General features: G+C 53.4%; 3 protein-coding genes across 3 annotated transcripts; all 3 read right to left on the minus strand.

Annotated features, from left to right (window-relative positions):
• Window positions 1-5,287: 5,287 nt before the first annotated feature.
• On the minus strand, window positions 5,288-8,034 carry LOC101777442 (putative heat stress transcription factor A-6a). The gene is made up of 4 exons (XM_022825834.1): window positions 7,228-8,034; window positions 6,180-7,087; window positions 5,958-6,078; window positions 5,288-5,870 (listed from the first exon to the last, which is right to left on the minus strand). The coding sequence occupies exons 1-2, from the start codon at window positions 7,534-7,536 to the stop codon at window positions 6,335-6,337; spliced, it is 1,062 nt and encodes a 353-aa protein (XP_022681569.1). The 5' UTR covers window positions 7,537-8,034; the 3' UTR covers window positions 5,288-5,870; window positions 5,958-6,078; window positions 6,180-6,334.
• Window positions 8,035-11,098: 3,064 nt separating this feature from the next.
• Window positions 11,099-12,268, minus strand: LOC101784044 (abscisic acid receptor PYL4-like). Its single transcript, XM_012845320.1, is given in 3 exon segments — window positions 11,099-11,193; window positions 11,196-11,601; window positions 12,215-12,268. Coding segments are annotated over 3 exon segments (555 nt in total).
• A 1,441-nt stretch (window positions 12,269-13,709) lies between these two features.
• LOC101777855 (putative heat stress transcription factor A-6a) lies at window positions 13,710-15,961 on the minus strand. The gene is made up of 2 exons (XM_004966010.2): window positions 15,308-15,961; window positions 13,710-15,169 (listed from the first exon to the last, which is right to left on the minus strand). Exons 1-2 carry the CDS (start codon window positions 15,611-15,613, stop codon window positions 14,486-14,488), a joined length of 990 nt encoding a protein of 329 aa, XP_004966067.1. The 5' UTR covers window positions 15,614-15,961; the 3' UTR covers window positions 13,710-14,485.
• Between the last annotated feature and the right edge of the window lie 2,185 nt (window positions 15,962-18,146).

Here is an 18,146-nt window from a genome sequence, read left to right on the forward strand (position 1 = left end):
ACGGTCCCGATGGAGATGGCGGCCAACCTCTCGGTGAAGAGGACCGCCAAGGACACCTAGGACACCATCGCTGTGGCTTGCATCGGCAGCGCCCGCGCCCGTAAGTCCACCCTGCAGAAGCTTCATCAGGAGTGGGATCATCGTGCTTTCAAGCCGGGCAAGGACATCGATGACTTCGCCCTCCATCTCTCCAGCCTGTTGCAACAACTGGCGTGGTACAGCGATAACGACATCAACGAGGAGAAAGCCACTGAGAAGTTCCTGCACGTCGTCCCGAAGTACTCGCAGCTCGCCATCTCCGTCGAGACGCTGCTCGACCTCTTAGCATTGTCGATCGAGAAGGTGACGGGGCGGCTCAAGGCAGTCGAAGATCGCGAGGAGCTGTCACCTGGCAGGACGGTCACCATCGGTGGCAAGCTCCACCTCACCGAGGAGCAGCGGCTCGCCCGCCAGAAGGAGCTGAAGAAGGGGGAGCCTTCTTCCTCGACTGGCAGCCGCAAGCGCAAGCCGCCCAAGGTGCGAGGAGGTGCCAAGGGCGGCGCACGCGGAGGCGCCGAGGGCGGCACTACCAGCGAGCTCAAGGCTGCACGAGACGACACCTGCCACAATTGTGGCTGGAGTGGCCACTGGGCCATGGAGTGTCGCCAGGAGAGGCGCGGCAAGGCTCATGTCGCGCAGGCTGTGGAGGAGGATGAATCAGCTCTGTTCCTAGCTCACGGGAGCATCGAGCTACTTCCAACGGCACTGGCCACCATTGCTCTCCTCCACCTCGACGAGCCGCGTGCACGTCTTCCTTGGCGACGGTTCCAATGATGAAAAGATCGACTGCTGGTTCCTCCACAGTGGTGCTACACACCACATGACCGGGCGTCGGGAGTTCTTCTTCAACCTGAACATCGACGTGCGTGGCTTCGTCAAGTTCAACGACTCTTCGACCGTGGAGATCAAGGGCATCGGCTCCATCGTCCTCATCGGCAAGACTGGCAAGCATCGACTCCTCACCGGAGTCTTCTACATCCCTACGCTAAGGAACTCGATCATCAGCCTTAGGCAGCTCAATGAGATCGGTTCGCGCATGGAGATCGATGGCGGAGTGCTCCACATCTGTGATCGACAATAGCGCCTACTCGCTAAGGTGGAGAGGGGGAGCAATCGTCTCTACGTCCTCTACGTGGATGTGGTGCAGCCTCTTTGTCTTACTGCTTGCCGCGACGACGAGGCTTGGCGGTGGCATGAGCACTTCGAGCACTTTCACTTCGAGGCCCTCAGGTAGATCGACACCAAGGAGATGGTGCGGGGCATGCCGTGCATCGACCATGTGGAGCAGCTCTGCAACGCCTGCATCATGACGAAGTTGAAGTGATGCCCCTTCCCTCTCCAGGCAAGCTTCCAAGCCAAGGAGAGGATCTAGCTCGTGCACGGCGACCTCTGCGGGCCGGTGACGCCGGCTACTCCCGGAGGGTGGTGCTACTTCCTACTACTCATCGACAACGTCTCCCGGTACATGTGGGTGGACAAATAGAACAGACAATGTCGAGCCAAGAGCATTTTCATTACTATGGAAAATGTCCTCCTCGACACCAAGGGAGCTGGTGCGAACGCCATCAAGAACATTCAAGCTGCTGCGGGGAACGAGTGTTGCCGCAAGCTTCGAGTGCAACGCACCGACAACGGCACCGACGAGGGGATCCAGTGCCACTACTCCACGCCGTACACCCTACAGCAAAACAGCATCATCGAGCGGTGCAACCAGACGGTGGTGGCCATGGCCCGAGCCCTCCTCAAGCAGAGGGGGATGCCCACCATCTTCTAGGGAGAGGCGGTGATGACAGCCATCCACATCCTCAACTGCTCGCCCACCAAGGCTCTCGATGGCATGACACCATACGAGGCTTGGCATGGGCGCAAGCTGGCGGTCGGCCACCTCCGTGTCTTCGGCTACCCCGCGTACGTCAACGAGCTGAACCACATCAGCAAGCTCGACGACAGGAGCACCACAGGGGTGTTCATCGGCTACGCTGAGGGAGTGAAGGCCTACCATATCGTTGACCCGGAGACACAACGTGTGCGCACAACACGCGATGTTGTGTTCGACAAAGGGCGAGGTTGGGCGTGGGGCAAGATGGTGGACGAGTGTCTTCAGTTGCATATGCTCGGGGGCTAAGATGTGGTGGGGGACGATGGCGCTAGCGCTCGAAGATTGGGCAGTGGCGGCGGCGCTAGGGATACAATGCGGAAGATGAAAGGGCAAATGGCAAGGGTGAAACGGAAGGGATAACTTTCTCTGTTACTTATAACAGCAGCACAATAATACTGGGTAGTGGATCTATTTTATTTAAAGGATTTTCATGAAATCAGGAGATTTGATTGGTGGTTACCTTTATTTCACGAGAAGATTATTCCACGAGATGGTCACATTGACCAAGTTTGACTCTTATACCCACCAAGCTAGTCAGCTAAAGGCTCAAGGGTTGTATGCCACCTCTCCATCGATAAAAAGGTTTTTCTCCGGATCTTAAGGGGAAAGTGAGGCAATTTATAGATTGACCCTCAACCTGATTCTTCGATTCAACCTAAGGCTCGGGGGCTACTCCATATGGAGTGCGAATTTTATCGCACTTTCATATAAAATTCAAGGTTAAAGACCACATAGTTCAAGATAATCAGGGCTTGAGCACATTCTAGTCTCGTGGTAATTTTTGGGCACCTTTAAAGATTCAACCTGATGAAGTACTCGAAGAGCACCAGAAGTAGTCAGTGAAGGTCAACAAAAGTACTCGGAACTGCTACATTTGACTAAAAAGTACTCGAGAGCTTGTCGTACATACATCTATGGGCCCACCAAAAGGTTTGGACAGATCCAAATATGGGTCTGGACACCGAGACGTATCTGACATGGAGACCATGGTGCAAGGCGGCATAGTCTACATGGAAAGACACGAAGTAGTTGAGGATTTGGAAAGTACTCATTGTAATAAGAGTAGGACTTCTCTAGTCGTATCCGACTAGTATTCTTGTAATCAACCGATCTGTAACCCTACCCCCGTGTATATAAGGCGAGATAGGGACCCCCTCCAAAGCAATCCAATACAACCAACACACAGGATGTAGGGTATTACGCTATTCAACAGCCTATACCTATCTAAATCGTGTGTCTGTGTTTACCTTCGAGTTCCTAATCTCGACGAGCCCCACCAACCAAAACACTACCTCAGACACCCCTCTCGGTAGGTTGCCGGGTCTAAACACTGACACTCCTTCAGCTGCGACGAGCTCTCCACCGCCACTACCACAGCCGGCCACGCCACACTCTCTTGTGCCGGCAGCTACTTCTCCGGGCACGGCTGCACCAACATCGGCTCACGATGAGCATAGCCCGGTGGAGTTCGCCACTCCGCTCTCCCATGACGAGGACCGCGTCAACATGTACCACGACGACAAGCCTCTACAGTACCGCACCATGGACGACATCCTCAGCGACTAGTCGGTGCCGGGACTTAGACCGCACGACCTAGAGGCGGAGCTTCACCTCACGTACGGTGACGGCGAGCCTTGCTCTTTCGCTGAGGTTGAGGGACACGCAGCATGGCGCGCTGTGATGAAGCTGGAGATGGATGTGGTTGAGAAGAATCGGACTTGGGAGCTGGCTGATCTCCCTCCCTATCCCTGCGAGATCGCCCTTAAGTGGATGTACAAGCTGAAGAAGGATGAAGCTGGTGCTATCGTCAAGCACAAGGCTCGACTGGAGGTGTGCGGGTTTGTGCAGCAGGAGGGGATCGATGACGACGACACCTTTGCTCCTGTTGCACGGATGGAGTCCGTGTGTCTCCTCCTCATTCTGGCTGCCCAAGAGGGCTGGCGTGTCCACCACATCGACGTCAAGTCGGCCTTCCTCAACAACGACTTGAAGGAGGAGGTCTACGTCCACCAGCCATCGGGATTCATCATCCCTAGCAAGGAGAACAAGGTTCTACGCCTACGCAGGGCCCTCTACAGCTTGCGGCAGGCACCACGAGCTTGGAATGCCAAGCTGGATTCCACCCTGAAGACCATGGGCTTCGAGCAAAACCCGCACGAGGCGGCCGTCTACCGGTGGGGCAAGGGAGGCTATGCCCTGTTGGTGGGCATCTACATCGACAACCTTGTGATCACTTGCGCCAAGGAAGAAGAGGTGGAGGCGTTCTAGGATGAGATGAAGGCCGCTTTCCAGATGAGCGACCTGGGGCCTCTCTCCTAATACCTGGGGATCAAGGTGCACCAGAATGACTCCGGCATCACTCTTCGACAAACCACCTACACCAAGCGCATCGTTGAGCTAGGTAGGCTCACCGACTGCAACCCTGCCCTCACTCCAATGGAGGAGAGGCTGAAGCTGAGTTGCGACAGCACGATTGAGGAGGTGGACGCTACGCAGTACGACGCCTTGTGGGGAGCCTTTGCTACCTTGCCCACATGCGGGCGGACTTGGCGTTCTCCGTCGGCTACGTCAATCGGTTCATGCAGCGACCGATGACGGAGTACCAGCAGGCCATCAAGAGGATCCTTCGCTACATCGCGGGTACTCTTGACTACGGCCTACACTACTGGAGGTGTGCTGGCGCTGCGCCCTTCATTGGCTACAACGACAGCGACCACGCCGGCGACATTGACACCAGCAAGAGCACGAGTAGGATGTTGTTCTTCCTAGGCAAGTGCCTCGTCAGCTGGCAAGTCCTTAAGCAACAGGTGGTGGCTCTGTCCATCTGTGAGGCCGAGTACATCACCGCTACTTCCGCTTCGACTCAAGCTCTCTGGCGCGCTCGACTGCTCGGTGAACTTCTTGGCAGAGATGCTGAAGTTGTGGACCTCTGGTGGACGGCAAGTCTGCTCTAGCCCTGGCGAAGAACCCCGTCTTCCACGAGCGAAGCAAGCACATCAGGGTGAAATACCACTTCATCAAGGGCTACCTGGAGGAAGGAAGCGTGAAGGCCAACTACATCAACACCCAAGACCAACTCGCTGACCTCCTGACCAAGAGAACTCTCGGAAAGATCAAGTTCCAGGGACTTCGCTTCAGGATTGGGATGGTTCAGCTACCACAAAAGACTTAGGGGAGAATGATATAATAAGTCTAATTAGTGGTGTGGTAGGTGTGAGTGTGGTTGGTGGTGCATGTGAGCACCTTATCTATGTATTACCTAAAATACCCCTGCTACCTACCCTGCCTTATCTCTATATATATACCCCAAACTGCTATCTTCAATGTGTGGTTAATGGAAAGAGATCATTCGGGACCAACAACTTATATGGGTGATAGTGATGCTCATTTGTTCCAGTTCGTGGGCGGAGTGACATTGGCAAAACAGACAGCCCGGTCAACAGTGCTCGTTGTCCCAAAGTGTTTCTTGCCTGACTTCTGCTACTGAACACATGGATCCATGATCCATAACCCATCTATGAATCCCTTGAAGAGAAGGAAACAAAAAGGGCGATGAGATTGTTTCACCCGTTTCTTCAGGTTTACCATCTGCATCCATTTCTTTTTCTTCCTCCATCAGGCGTTGTTCTTCTCCTAGCTAGAAGCGCACCGTGCTTCCTCACGTGCCCACAGCTCACCCCGGCCACGGCCAGTCCACCTCCTTCCAGTCTCCGATAGCGCCCTCAGCCCTCACTGCAGTCTGCAGGATCTGTGATCACTGCCCCTGCCCTGCTAACCCGGCTCTGTCAAGACCGTCTCTGTCACGGGGAGCTCGCCGTCAGTGTGATCACGAGAAGGAAATAACCATCACCGGAAGCTCACTGCCGGTGCGATCACACGGGAAACCCCAATTCCAATCACCTGAATTTGAGGCTGTGAACCAAGAATCCTCGTCACTAAAAGCCTCTGAAATCTGAACAACGAGATTACCAGTATCATTCAGAGAAAAGAGCAGATGAAACTAGAATCCAAGATAATATGAATACGAGTTCATTCTTACATTCATACCGCATGCATGCGGCATACATCGATCAACCACCTGGAGCAGGATGCTGCATCCATCAACACGTCCACTCCTTGGGTTAGTTGTATCGTATGCGACACACCACTGTCACCGGATCCTACAAAACAGATGTAGAACCCGAATTAGCAGACCGTTTAATTTACAGACCTAATAATCAGTAACCACAATCAGATAGGAAGGCTAACGATCGATACTAACACACATGACATGACCATTATTATGGTCTAATAACTCGGAGGCACACTTCAGTACTGTACCTACAGTACCAGTGCCGCCATTGTAGGTAGGTGCTGAGTGCTCAGCAGTCAGCACCATAGTAGCTTAATGGTCTGCATCTTGTGGAATCATGGTGATCAAGGGCTTGGCGAGCCCAGGCAGCCTATCTGCTGCACCAGCTCCTCCACCTCCTCGTCCCCCATCTCCTCCCACGGCTCGGCCACCTCCGCTGCGGCCGCGGCCGCGACGAGCTCCTCCACCTCGGCGTCGATCTCCACCTGCTCCTCCCCGAGCAGCTCGTACCATATCATGTCCGTGGCGGTGGCGGTGCTGCTGGGGCTCTGGCTCGCCGCCGTCACGGCCGGGACGGGATCCGCCTCGACCACGGCGCCCGCCGCCAGCGCCAGCTCCTCAAACGCGAGGACGTCCGCCGCGTCCGGCGCGGCCGCGGCGGAGGCGTCGAGCAGCCGCCGCTTCCTGCCGGCCTCCACGGGCGCGTGGCCGCGGCGCGCCAGCAGGCCGTCGAGGAAGCCCGGGTTCCCGACGGCGCGCGCCAGGAAGGCCGTGCACTGCTCCTGCCGCCGCTCCGTGCCGCGCACGCGGCACTCCATGTCCAGCAGCTGCGCGCGGGCCTCCTGCTGCCCGCGCCGCAGCCGCGCCAGCTCCAGCGCCAGCGCCTCTCGGTCCCGCCGCAGCCTCTCGAGCTCGCTCTCGCGGACGCCGCCGCTCCCGCTCGCGCCGTCCTTCTCGCACGACGACGGCGGCCCGGACGCCGTGGATCCTCCCGCAGCGCCGCGCCGGCGACGGATGTTGGCGAGGAGGTGGCGCTGGCCGGCGAGGAAGTCGGCGTGCGCGAACTCCCACCTGTCCGGGCTCACCTTGCGGAACCCCTGCACAGCATTAACCATCGCGTGCACACGAACAGCACAAGAACAATTTGATGAGCAGATATAGAATCAGTAAATTGATTAGCAAAAGAATAACATTGCAATGTCAGTAATTACGAATTGAAGTGCGATTGATTACTGACGTAGGTGTTGAGCTGGCGGAGGAAGGTGGAGAAGTTGGCGTGCTTGAAGCGGCGCGGGAGGAGCCCCGCCGCGAAGGCGTGCGGGTCCCACACCACGAAGCTGTTCCGCGCCGCGCCCCACGACACCACGCCGTCCGTCGCCGGATCCTCCACCAGCTCGAACGTCTTCGCCACGAACGGCGGAACCGCAGGCGCCGTCGCCGGCTGCCAAGGCTCCGGCGCCGCGCCTGCCCGCCCGCCAGCGTCCAGCACCACCACTACTTCGTCCTCCTCCTCCTGCTTGACCGTCACGGCGGTGGGGTTCTCCATCCGGCGGGTGCCGCGACGAGTTCGATCGCTGCGTCGAGTAGTCGGGTGCGTCGGGTTGGTGTCTTTGATTTGGCGGGAGACATGGGTGGTGTTCTGGTATTTATAGGGAAGGAATGGAATGTTCTGGAAAGTACGAGAAGGAGGGGATGGAGCAGGAGCGGCGTCGGATATTTTGCTTGGAAGGTTCTCACGGGCGCTAGAGCTCGCTGGACGGCGGGGCCGCGAGATAGTTTTGCTGCCGCCGTGGCGCGTCGCTTGGTCATTCGATTTGAATTTTTTTAATCCTTCTTTTTGGTGGGGGACAATTATTTTTTCTTCCTCAAAGGAAAGGTTATCATTTGATTTGATTGATGGGGACGTGAGTGCCCCACTTGGCAGCCTGCCAGAATCATTTGAATCAGGTTGATTTGAATGTGCTATTGGGCTGGGCTGGATCAGACTCTCTAGAGCGGTCCGGGCCAACTTACAAATTGTTACATGTAGTCCAAGTGAAGGTTTTTTTTTAAAAAAAATAAACTCGGCGTCCATCATATTCCATGAGACGATTTACTACTTTCTCTTAAGCACCCTAATGCTTTCTCATTATTCTTTTTTTCCCCTCTCTACCACCAAATTTTCCTCTCGTCTCGAGCACCCCCTGGCCATTCTTTTTTCTTGCAGGTGAGAGGGTCCCACTACCCTAAACACCACGTACACAGTGGTAGGCATCGTCTCTCGTAATCCAGGGACGGAGCCAGGATCATAGTATTAGGGGGCCAATCAAGTTATTTTATACAAACTATTAAATGCAAAGGGTCAAATACTATAAGTTTCAGAGTTTTTTAATACAAAATATACAACCATATAGTGCTAATGCTTTGAGCATAGGGGAGGCCATGGCCCTGGCAGCCCCTCCCTAGCGCTCCGTACCTGCTCGTATCTGTCTGTTTATAATCCCTATTCCCTCCCTCCCTCGCACACAAAACTTGAAGATAAATCATATATAGCATATGTTGACCAGATACTCTACGATAGGTATGATGATGTACACAAAGTATATAAAAAATAATGATATGACATCATCTATCATGCCACGACGAGCTGAGCTACAACACACAACTCAGTCGTCTTCACTGATGTGCACTATCATAGGAACATTTGACCTGCGAATGAAGAACCTCCAAAAGCAAGAAACGACATACATATGAAAGCACCGTGGATCGACACGCCTTTATAATGCAACAGGCGCCAACATGCGTCACCACCACTCGGGCACCCACGAGCGTGCCCCCCGTTCAGGAGGGTCGTGGTCTAGCTAGTGCGAGCAAGGATCAGTGTGGAGCCAAGGGCGAGAGGTGGATTGTGCAAGGATTGGAGGACTACAACAAGGCAAGATACTGTTGCATTGTGAGCGGTGACGGGATCCGATTCCGCGCTGGATGGAGAGCGTAATCGTGATTCTACTCCGCCTTATTCATTTGCGCGCACTCGTACCTGAACCGTCCCACCCTAATAACCAAATAAAATGTAACGTGATTCCTTGTCATTGTGATCGGATCCCATCCCAAAATGGTCCAACCAAACAACACCCTGTTTGATTGCACGCTTTAAACACGGAAACCTGTGGTGCGATTTGGCCATTTTCCTATATCTAGCTCCCTCCAACAAATGCATGCCCGTGTTTTGTGCTGGTTTTCAAATTTTGCACCAAATAATCGTTTCATTTCCCACACAAAGCAAGCAACATAACATAAAAAAACAATGCATGTACAATGTACTTCGTAAGCTAATAGGATTAAAACATGTGTTAATTAAAGGCAAAGTTAGAACGAACAGTCACATGATGAGCAAACAAGCTTAATGATGGATAAGTAATGGACTTAATAACATGTTTTCGGACATTTGGACAACATCATCCTTCTTGGCTACGCGCTACTCCTCTCTCCCTGATGATCATGGAGTACGAACAGTCACATCAAGCTTGAACGAACAGTCACATGGAGTACGTCGCTGATGATCAGGGAGGACGCAGCCACTCCTTCAAGCGTAAACTCGGAGCGCCTGCAGCTGGCTGCTGCTGTTGGCCCCAGGATGTTATCGACATGAACCGAATTGTGCGTAGAGAGAAAGATTGACAGATCACCCAAGAAACACTCAAATTTCATACCTATCAGTCAATCAACAACAGTCCGAAATCCCTCCGATGCCGAGCCTTCACTTTCCTTGCATGCATCCTTTTCTTCTCCTTGTATATATGCACCTCAGGCGTGCATGCTAGCTCTCGCCATTGCGAGATCATTCCGAGCCGAGGTGTATAGATGGAGGACGAGACGGAGGTGGTGGCCATGACGGCGCCGGAGGCGGAGGCGGAGAGCGTCTGCGGCGAGGCCGGTGGGGAGCGGAAGAGGAAGAAGAAGACGCTGGGGCGGCAGAAGATCGAGATCAAGCTCATCGAGAGCCGGTCGGCGCGGTACGTGTGCTTCTCCAAGCGGCACGACGGCCTCTTCAAGAATGCCGTCGAGCTCGCCGCGCGCTGCGGCGCGCACGTCGCCATCGTCGTGTTCTCCCGCGCCGGGAAGCCATACTCGATCGGGTACCCCTCCGTGAACCCCGTCGTCGACCGCTACCTCGACCCCGCCTCTGCCTCCGCCGCCGCCCCGTGCGCGGCCGCGGTGGCGCGCCTGGCGCCGATCCTGCGCGAGTACGAGAGCGAGAAAGAGCGCCTGGAAAAGGCCATGAAGGCGGAGGTGATCAAGCGGAAGGCGCTCGACGCGGCGGCGCGCGCGGCCGGCGTGCGGGCCGCCGACGACGACGTGTGCCGCGCGGGGATACCGGAGCTTCTCGCCATGCTCGCCGCGCTCGAGCGGGTGCAGGCCGAGGCGGCGGAGCGCGTGCGCGAGGCCACCGTCGAGGAGGTTATGATGCAGCAGTGTGCGGGCGGTGGGTGCCAGCGACCACGCCTTCCACTACCCCACCGCCGGCGCGTTCACGGCCGACAGCGGCGCCGGCAGCAGCCACCCCGACCCCGGGGCCATGGACGCGCAGACGACGATGCTGATGGGCGGCGACGTCGACCATGCGCCGATGCATTTTGCCTCGATGATGCTGCCTACTTATTATCTTCCGCCGCCGCCTTTAAACTATGGCTCCAACCACAACCAACTCGCAGGCTATGGCTACAACTACGACCTTGGAGACGGCAGCGGCCATGACGCTGCGAATGAATTGGAAGGGTACTACTACTACGGGACGACGACGACCTGCAACTTCTTTGGATAGCAACGCGTCAGTTTGAACAATTAATTATTAATTCTATCTGGATCCGATGCACTTCTGTTTCCATGCGCGTTCTCTTCCTCACCGTCCTCAAGGTCCGGGACCCCACCAGGCCACCACCCGCCTCGTCTCCACGCGCCTGGCGGGGGTCGCCACGCGCCTGGCGGGGGTCGCCCCGCGCCTCACCTTCTCGGCCATCTCCCTCCAGCTCAACGTCACATTGTTGCTCACCGTGGCCGTGCACAACCCCAACCCGGCCTCCTTCGCCTACGACTCCGGGGGCCGGCGGCCATTGGCACGGGCATCGCTACGCCAGGGCGGCAGCGAGCTGCTCGGCGGTGCGCGCCAGCGACTGGAGGTTGCCGCGCACGATGGTGTCCACGAACGTGCGTGTCTCGTCCGCGTGTTCCCGGGCGGCACGTCGACGACGTACGACTTGACCACCACGGTGTGGCCGGCGGCGGCCTCGTGCACGGTGGTGACCGACCGGTAGTTGGCGAGTCGGTGCTCCCCGCCGACGACCCGGAAGCTAAGCACGCGGTGCTCGTCATCGAGGATCTCGAGCTGCTCGTGGATGCTGGTGGCGGGGAGGCCCGACACGACACGCACCTCCCGCACGGAGCCCATGGCGCCGCCGTCGCCGTCCACGAGGCGGCAGCTTCGGATGAAGTGCTTGTACGCCTGCGGCCGGTCGAAGCGCCGCACCACCAACCAGACCGCCCCCACGGGCACTGCAATCGCCTGCACCACCGCCGAGCAGCACTGCCCCGGCGCGCATGGTTGGCTGGAGGTGGAAGAAGAGGGTGGGTCCTACCGGTCAGAGATAGAGAGGGAGGAAGAGAGGAAAAGCATCGGCGCTCGAAGAAGAAATGCAAAGGTATTATGGTCATTTGTCATGCTCAATCCACCCTGCTGCATGGATGTGGCTTGACACGTCAGCAAAAATAGCAAATGTGTTGGTAAAACTTCTTTCCGGTGGCAAATATGCAGGTGCTATTCTAAAACTAGGAGTTTTCATTCTAAGAGGGTGTTTGGATCTTTAGTCTGGACTAAAATTTATGTCATATCGAATATTCAGGTTAATTAGGAGGACTAAACATAAGCTAATTATAAAACTAATTACACAAACGGAGGCTAATTCGTGAGACGAATCTATTAAGCCTAATTAATCCATCATTAGCACATGTTTACTATTCATCACATTGTCAAATCATGGAGTAATTAGGTTTAATAGATTCGTATCGCAAATTAGCCTCCATCTGTGCAATTGGTTTTGTAATTAGTCTATATTTAATACTCCTAATTAGTATATAAACATTCGATGTAACAGGAATTTTAGGAGATTGCTTGGAGGTGGATCGGAGCCGTAGCCTGTTGGCTCCGTGGAGATCGACCGCTCAGATGCGCCGGCAGGGTTCGTCACTCGCTGTGTCGTGTCGAGGTCGAAGGCACAAACATTGTCTTTACGCTTTCTCATGGAGGGAAAAACTACCGTGTCACACATCTAGCTGCATTTGGGGATTCGACAAACATTTCTACTTCCGATCCACTGCTTCAAAAGCAAACATCGTCAGATTAAAAAAAAAAAGGTAAAGACTAGCAATCGGCCGGCCATTTTTTAGTCTATCTGCACGGCCTCAAACATCTTACCGCTCATATATGATAAAGTAGTATGATCCCTACTCCCTGCATTTCAAATTGTAAATCGTTTTAACTTTTCTAGGTTCATAAATATTATTATGCATCTAGACGTAAACTTATATCTAGGTGCATAACAAAAATTACAATTTGGGACTAAGGAACTTACAAGAGCTTATCCTCTCGCGTGCGCTGCCAGGCGTCGTCGTCGCCATGGATGCTCCTTCCCAGTCCCCAGACGTGCGCAATTTTTCTGTTTTGGTTTTGGGAATTTTTCATATCCGGAATGTGTTACATCATATTGTTGTTATTTTGGGTGTGTGGCTGATAGGTATTTCAATAATAACTGATAAACATTTCAATAATGCCCTGGAATGATTTCTGATTTATCTGTCAAGTATTTTAGTTGTGCCAACAATTGGGTGGTTTTGGGGTTGTTTAGTTATTTCTTCTCATTGGATAACAGGAGCTCATCACTTGTTTGATTGGGTCGACACAATAGCAACATTGGCAGCAATTTGTTTTGCCATCGCAACAGCAGCAATGTCTATCATTAGCTCGGCCAGCTAAGCAGCCCAACACTGTAGCAAGGTTTCAAATGTCAAGTAATGGAAGGTCATTTTTTTTCATGGTATAGTGATGCAACTGCTGGTTCCATTGTTTAATCATTACTTGCTCGCGTTTGGTCGTTCAGTTGAGTAGTTGTTTAGTTCATTCACTAAAATGAATTTTAGCTCATGTGGCTTTTGTTCATCTCATTTGATCTGTCCATTAGCTTTGTTGATATCTTCTGCAGATTCTAAGAATCTTCAAGCAATTGAACAACGATGAGAAGAAGCACCTTATGTAGACGTTCTATCCATGAAGTACTACTTTTGCTAGGGTTTCGTCTAGATTGTGCCGTTTCTATGAAGTATGAAGAAACAATGTTTGTTTTGGATCACGTTAATTTGCTTTGTACATTTGTTCTACATTGCTTCTGAGTTTGTTATAATATTCATTCAACTTTTAACAAAAATGCGTATGAGAAAACCATCATTAAAATATATTGTGAGATCTTGTTTTGTAGTTTTTGTTGAGCGCAACCCAATTCTGAAATCGGATTTCCATTTTAATGCACGGTTGTAAAACTATGGTTTTTTAAACTTGCGATGGAGTTGCATGTGCTGATTTAATTTAATGTGTGTTTGGTTGGTTGTATCATTTGATTCATGTATAAAATGGTTCAAATAATAATGATCCTTTTTGTTTGATTGGGTAAATCGTACCAACTCATCTAAGATGAAGCCATCCCACTTAATATATTATTCTACTAATAGGAGTAAACTATAAGAGTACAAGTAAATTGGTTAAACCCACCATCCAGGATCAATCATGCATGAGGTGATTCCTCAAATCAAACAATCCCGTAATGCTTGAACTAATATTCAAAATTACTGCTAATTATTCATGGTAGCCTAGAAAAATCGTTCCCACCTAGTTCCTTACCTTTGCAGGACTGTTCACTACTACTATTCGTTCTTCATCTTCGACACACAATATATTTCCAATATAACTTGTGGTACTTAAACTTGTCATGAATATTAGTATGCCATTTAAATACATATCTGTAAATCCCTAAACTTTGAAGTGTGTCATTTGAGGTCTAAATAACCCTACTTATCAAGTAATTGCAAAATGTGACACTGTAGCATGGAGCCAGAAAGATCCCAATGTCTCATATCGCTGTCACCTCTACCTTCCTCATATTGCCATCACCAAAATCCATGCATGAGGGAGTGATAATAGAATACTGAAGAGACGAGAGATGAAGAGGGTGATACCGACACAGACGATCATGGTTGGGTGGTTCTAGGGAGAGCGATCTTTTTGTCACCGGCGCTCGATCGGCGAAGAACTCCCAAGAATAAATTCCAAGAACATATGAACTGGAACAACCATTTCTAGCAATCTCCTCAGAAAGTCAGAACCTTCAATGCATCCAACCACCTGAATCCATCGACCTCAACCCGTCCACATCTCTCGTTGCAAGTGACAGTGACAGCAGCAACATGGCTTACGGTGATGCCAAGCAATCTATCTCAACCAGCTCCAAAGCCTCCTCCCCGCTCATCTCCTCCCACGGCTCCACGGCGGCAGCGGCGAGCTCCTGATCCGCCTTGGCGTCGATCGCCACCGGCTCCTCCCCCAGCAGCTCGTTCCATACCATGTCCAGGTTGGTGGCGGCGCCCGTGCTATGTGCCGACGCCACGGCCGGCATGGGAGCCGACTCGGCCTCGGCGCCCGCCGCCAGAGCCAGCTCCACGAACGCGAGGACATCCGCCACACCCGGCGTGGTCGACGTGGCGTCGGCGTCGAGCCGCCGCCGCTTCCTGCCGGTCTCATCGGCCGCGGCCGGGTCCCCGACGGCGCGCGCGAGGAAGGCCGCAGCGCACTGCTCCTGCCGCCGCTCCGTGCCCCGCACGCGGCGCTCCACGTCCCGCAGCTGCGCGCGGGCCTCCTGCTGCTCGCGCCGCAGCCGCGCCAGCTCCCGCGCCAGCGCCTCGCGTTCGCGCCGCAGCTTCTCGAGCTCCTTCTCGCGGCCCCCGCTCCCGGTCGCGATACTAGCCGTCTTCGCCGCCTTGCATCCGACTCCCGCGGCGCCGCGCCGGCGGCGGATGTTGGCGAGGAGGTGGCGCTGGCCGGCGAGGAAGTCAGCGTGCGCGAATTCCCACCTGTCCGGGCTCACCTTGCGGAACCCCTGCACAGCATTAATCATCGCGTGCACACGAACAGCACAAGAACAATTGATGAGCAGATATAGAATCAGTGAATTGATTAGCAAAAGAATAACATTGCAATGTCAGTATTACGAACTGAAATGCGATTGGATACTGACGTAGGTGTTGAGCTGGCGGAGGAAGGTGGAGAAGTTGGCGTGCTTGAAGAGACGAGGGAGGAGCACCGCCGCGAAGGCGTGCGGGTCCCACACCACGAAGCTGTTCCGCGCCGCGCCCCACGACACGACGCCGTCCGTCGCCGGGTTCTCCACCAGCTCGAACGTCTTCGCCACGAACGGCGGAACCGCCGCCAGCTTCCAAGGCTCCGGCGCCGCGCCTGCTCGCCCGCCAGCGTCGCCGTCGGTGTCCAGCACCACCAGCAGTTCGTCCTGCTGCTTCACCGTCGCGGCTGCGGGGTGATCCATCCGATCCGGCAGAGGGCGGCAGGTGATGCGATCGACGAGCTCGTTCGGTCGGTGGTTTGGGTTCGTGTTTTGGCGGGAGACATGGCATGATGGGTGCTGCTGTGTTATTTATGGGAGAAGGATCGGAATGTTCTGGAAAGTACGAGAAGCAAGAGGAGGAGGAGGAAGCGGTGGTGATCTGGTGGATAATGTTCCATGGAAGCTTCTCACAGCCGCTAGAGCTCACCGGGGCGCCCGGGATTTGATTTGATGGGTGATGTGGACGCGACTGCCGAGCGGAAAGAAGAAGGAACGTGTTCCCACCCAAGTCCGGCCCAGCCCGAGGGTGAGCTGGATCTATTGGGCCGATCTCGGGGCTAAGATTTTAGGCCTGCCTCAGCCCTCAGCCAATCGTGCGTGCGACTGACTTATGAGTATACAGTTCAAATATAATATTTGGAGGAGAATAAAAACAAATTTTATAATTTATTAAAGAGTAGGACAATGTTTATCTTAATCAATATTTTATTGGTGAAATGAACATTGTTAGTTCATAAGATAAAAACTGGGATATGCATGCAATTGCTCATGTCGTCCAAGCGGAACGCGGAAGATTGTTGAATTTCACATGTCAAATAAACAAATAGTGAAACGGCTGCCGACTTAGGCCTTGTTTAGTTAGCTAATTTGGGAGATGCAAAATTCCTGTTCCAACACTGTAGCACACTGTAGCGTTTCGTTTGTATTTGTGAATTATTGTCCAAATATTGACTAATTAGGCTCAAAAGATTCGTCTCGCAAAGTACAACAAAACTGTGCAATTATTTTTTAATTTCGTCTACATTTAGTACTCCATGCATGTTCCGCAAGTTTGATGTGATGGGGAATCTTCTTTTTGCATAGTGTCAAAGGGAGGTAACTAAACGTGACCTTACATTGATAGAGAAGATAGCGAAAACAGCTATACAACACAACAGCAAACGGTCATGATTGAAAAGAGAGAGAAAAAAAAGCACACAAGATCAGCCGGTGGGAATTATAAATAGTGATATGTAGTTGCTCGATCACAAGATATCAAGAAGGTGGGCGGCGGAGGAATCATGTTCATCAAGCACTAGTAATAGTGTTACACTGTGATTTGGTATATTTGCATCCAATAATTAACATCTTTGACAGACCTAGCGTCTCCTCTCAGTTCTCCCCCGCGTCACTCCACCTCAGGAGCGGCTTGGGTGGATCTCGCTCCCCCGAGCACCACTGCCTCCCAGCACCCCCTCTCCCGCCTTGCTGCTACCCGAGCGGCCGTCAGAAGTCTGCGTGGCTACAAGAAAGATAGTGGCGGAGCTCCACCACCCCTTCCTCCTTCTCTCCTTCCCCCTCCCCTCTCGTGCTCTCTTTGGTCGTCCATGGCGGCAGCGGCTGTCTCCAGCGGTCCGCGGCCGGATCCGCCCCGCGAATGGCCGGATCCACACCCCCGGCCGACGGATCTGCTATCTTGGGTCCTCAGCACGTCGGGGTCGTGCGGTGCCTTCCAGCGGCGGCGACGGAGCTCGACGTGCAGCTAGTGAGCGGTGGGGCTCGGCTGCGGCGGTGCCTGCGGCCAGCGAGCGGCAGGGCCCGCGGCCGGCAAGCGATGTGACCCGGTGCCCTCTGTGGCGCGCACGGCATCCCTCCTTCCATGGCGCGGCTGTGGCTGCACCCCCGGTCGGGGCGCGACTAGGGATGCCAGGCGCTCGGACTAGGCAACCTAGGTTGTCCTGGGATGGCTGCCTACGGCAGGTCGCAGTGGGCGCGCAGTTTCCTAGGATGGCTGCCTACGACAGGTCGCAGTGGGCACGCACACCGCTGAAACCGATGGGGCCGTTGTTTGGGCTCATGGCAGGTCTTTTGGGCGAAAGCTCTACTTGATCTTGTATCGGTCGACGGCGATGGTGATACTGTGCATTGCTCTCCTTCTTGAAGGCATCGTTGGAAGGATCTTGCCGCCTTCTTCTCTAGGTGAAAACCTTTGAACTACTTGGCTGGTTCTGGCAGCGGCGGCATCTTGACGTCGCTTCCCTCTCGGGGGCCTCGCCATGGAGGAGTTGTTGAGCCCTGCGATGCCGTGGTCGAGATCGCTCATATTGTGGCAGTAAATGACGTTGCTCAAGCTTGATGTCACAGTCAAGATCGACTCAGTGCGGTTACTATGTGACACAAGATCAAGCTATGGTTAATCATTTCTTGCAGAATGTTTCTATCATCAACTGTTTCTAAGTAGATAAGAGAGGTGAAGGACTGTTGCTGCAATGAGGACAATTCAAGTTTGAAGCAAAGACATGGAAGAAAATTGAAGCTTAGTCTTTATTTTCATGCTTTAGTTTTCTTTCTTGTTTGTTTGGAGTGTCTCTGTGTTGAAGCTTGGAGTCTAAGTACTCGTGTATCGTCTGGCTATGTGGCCAGACTTGTTTCTTGGTGGTCGTAGACATTTACATGCGAATGTTGAAGACCGAATATTTTTCTTAATCTAAAAAAATAATCAACATCTTTAACATTGGATTATTGACGTGTTCCT

This window comes from Setaria italica, chromosome IV (assembly GCF_000263155.2).
Source record: "Setaria italica strain Yugu1 chromosome IV, Setaria_italica_v2.0, whole genome shotgun sequence".
Taxonomy (NCBI): domain Eukaryota; kingdom Viridiplantae; phylum Streptophyta; class Magnoliopsida; order Poales; family Poaceae; genus Setaria; species Setaria italica.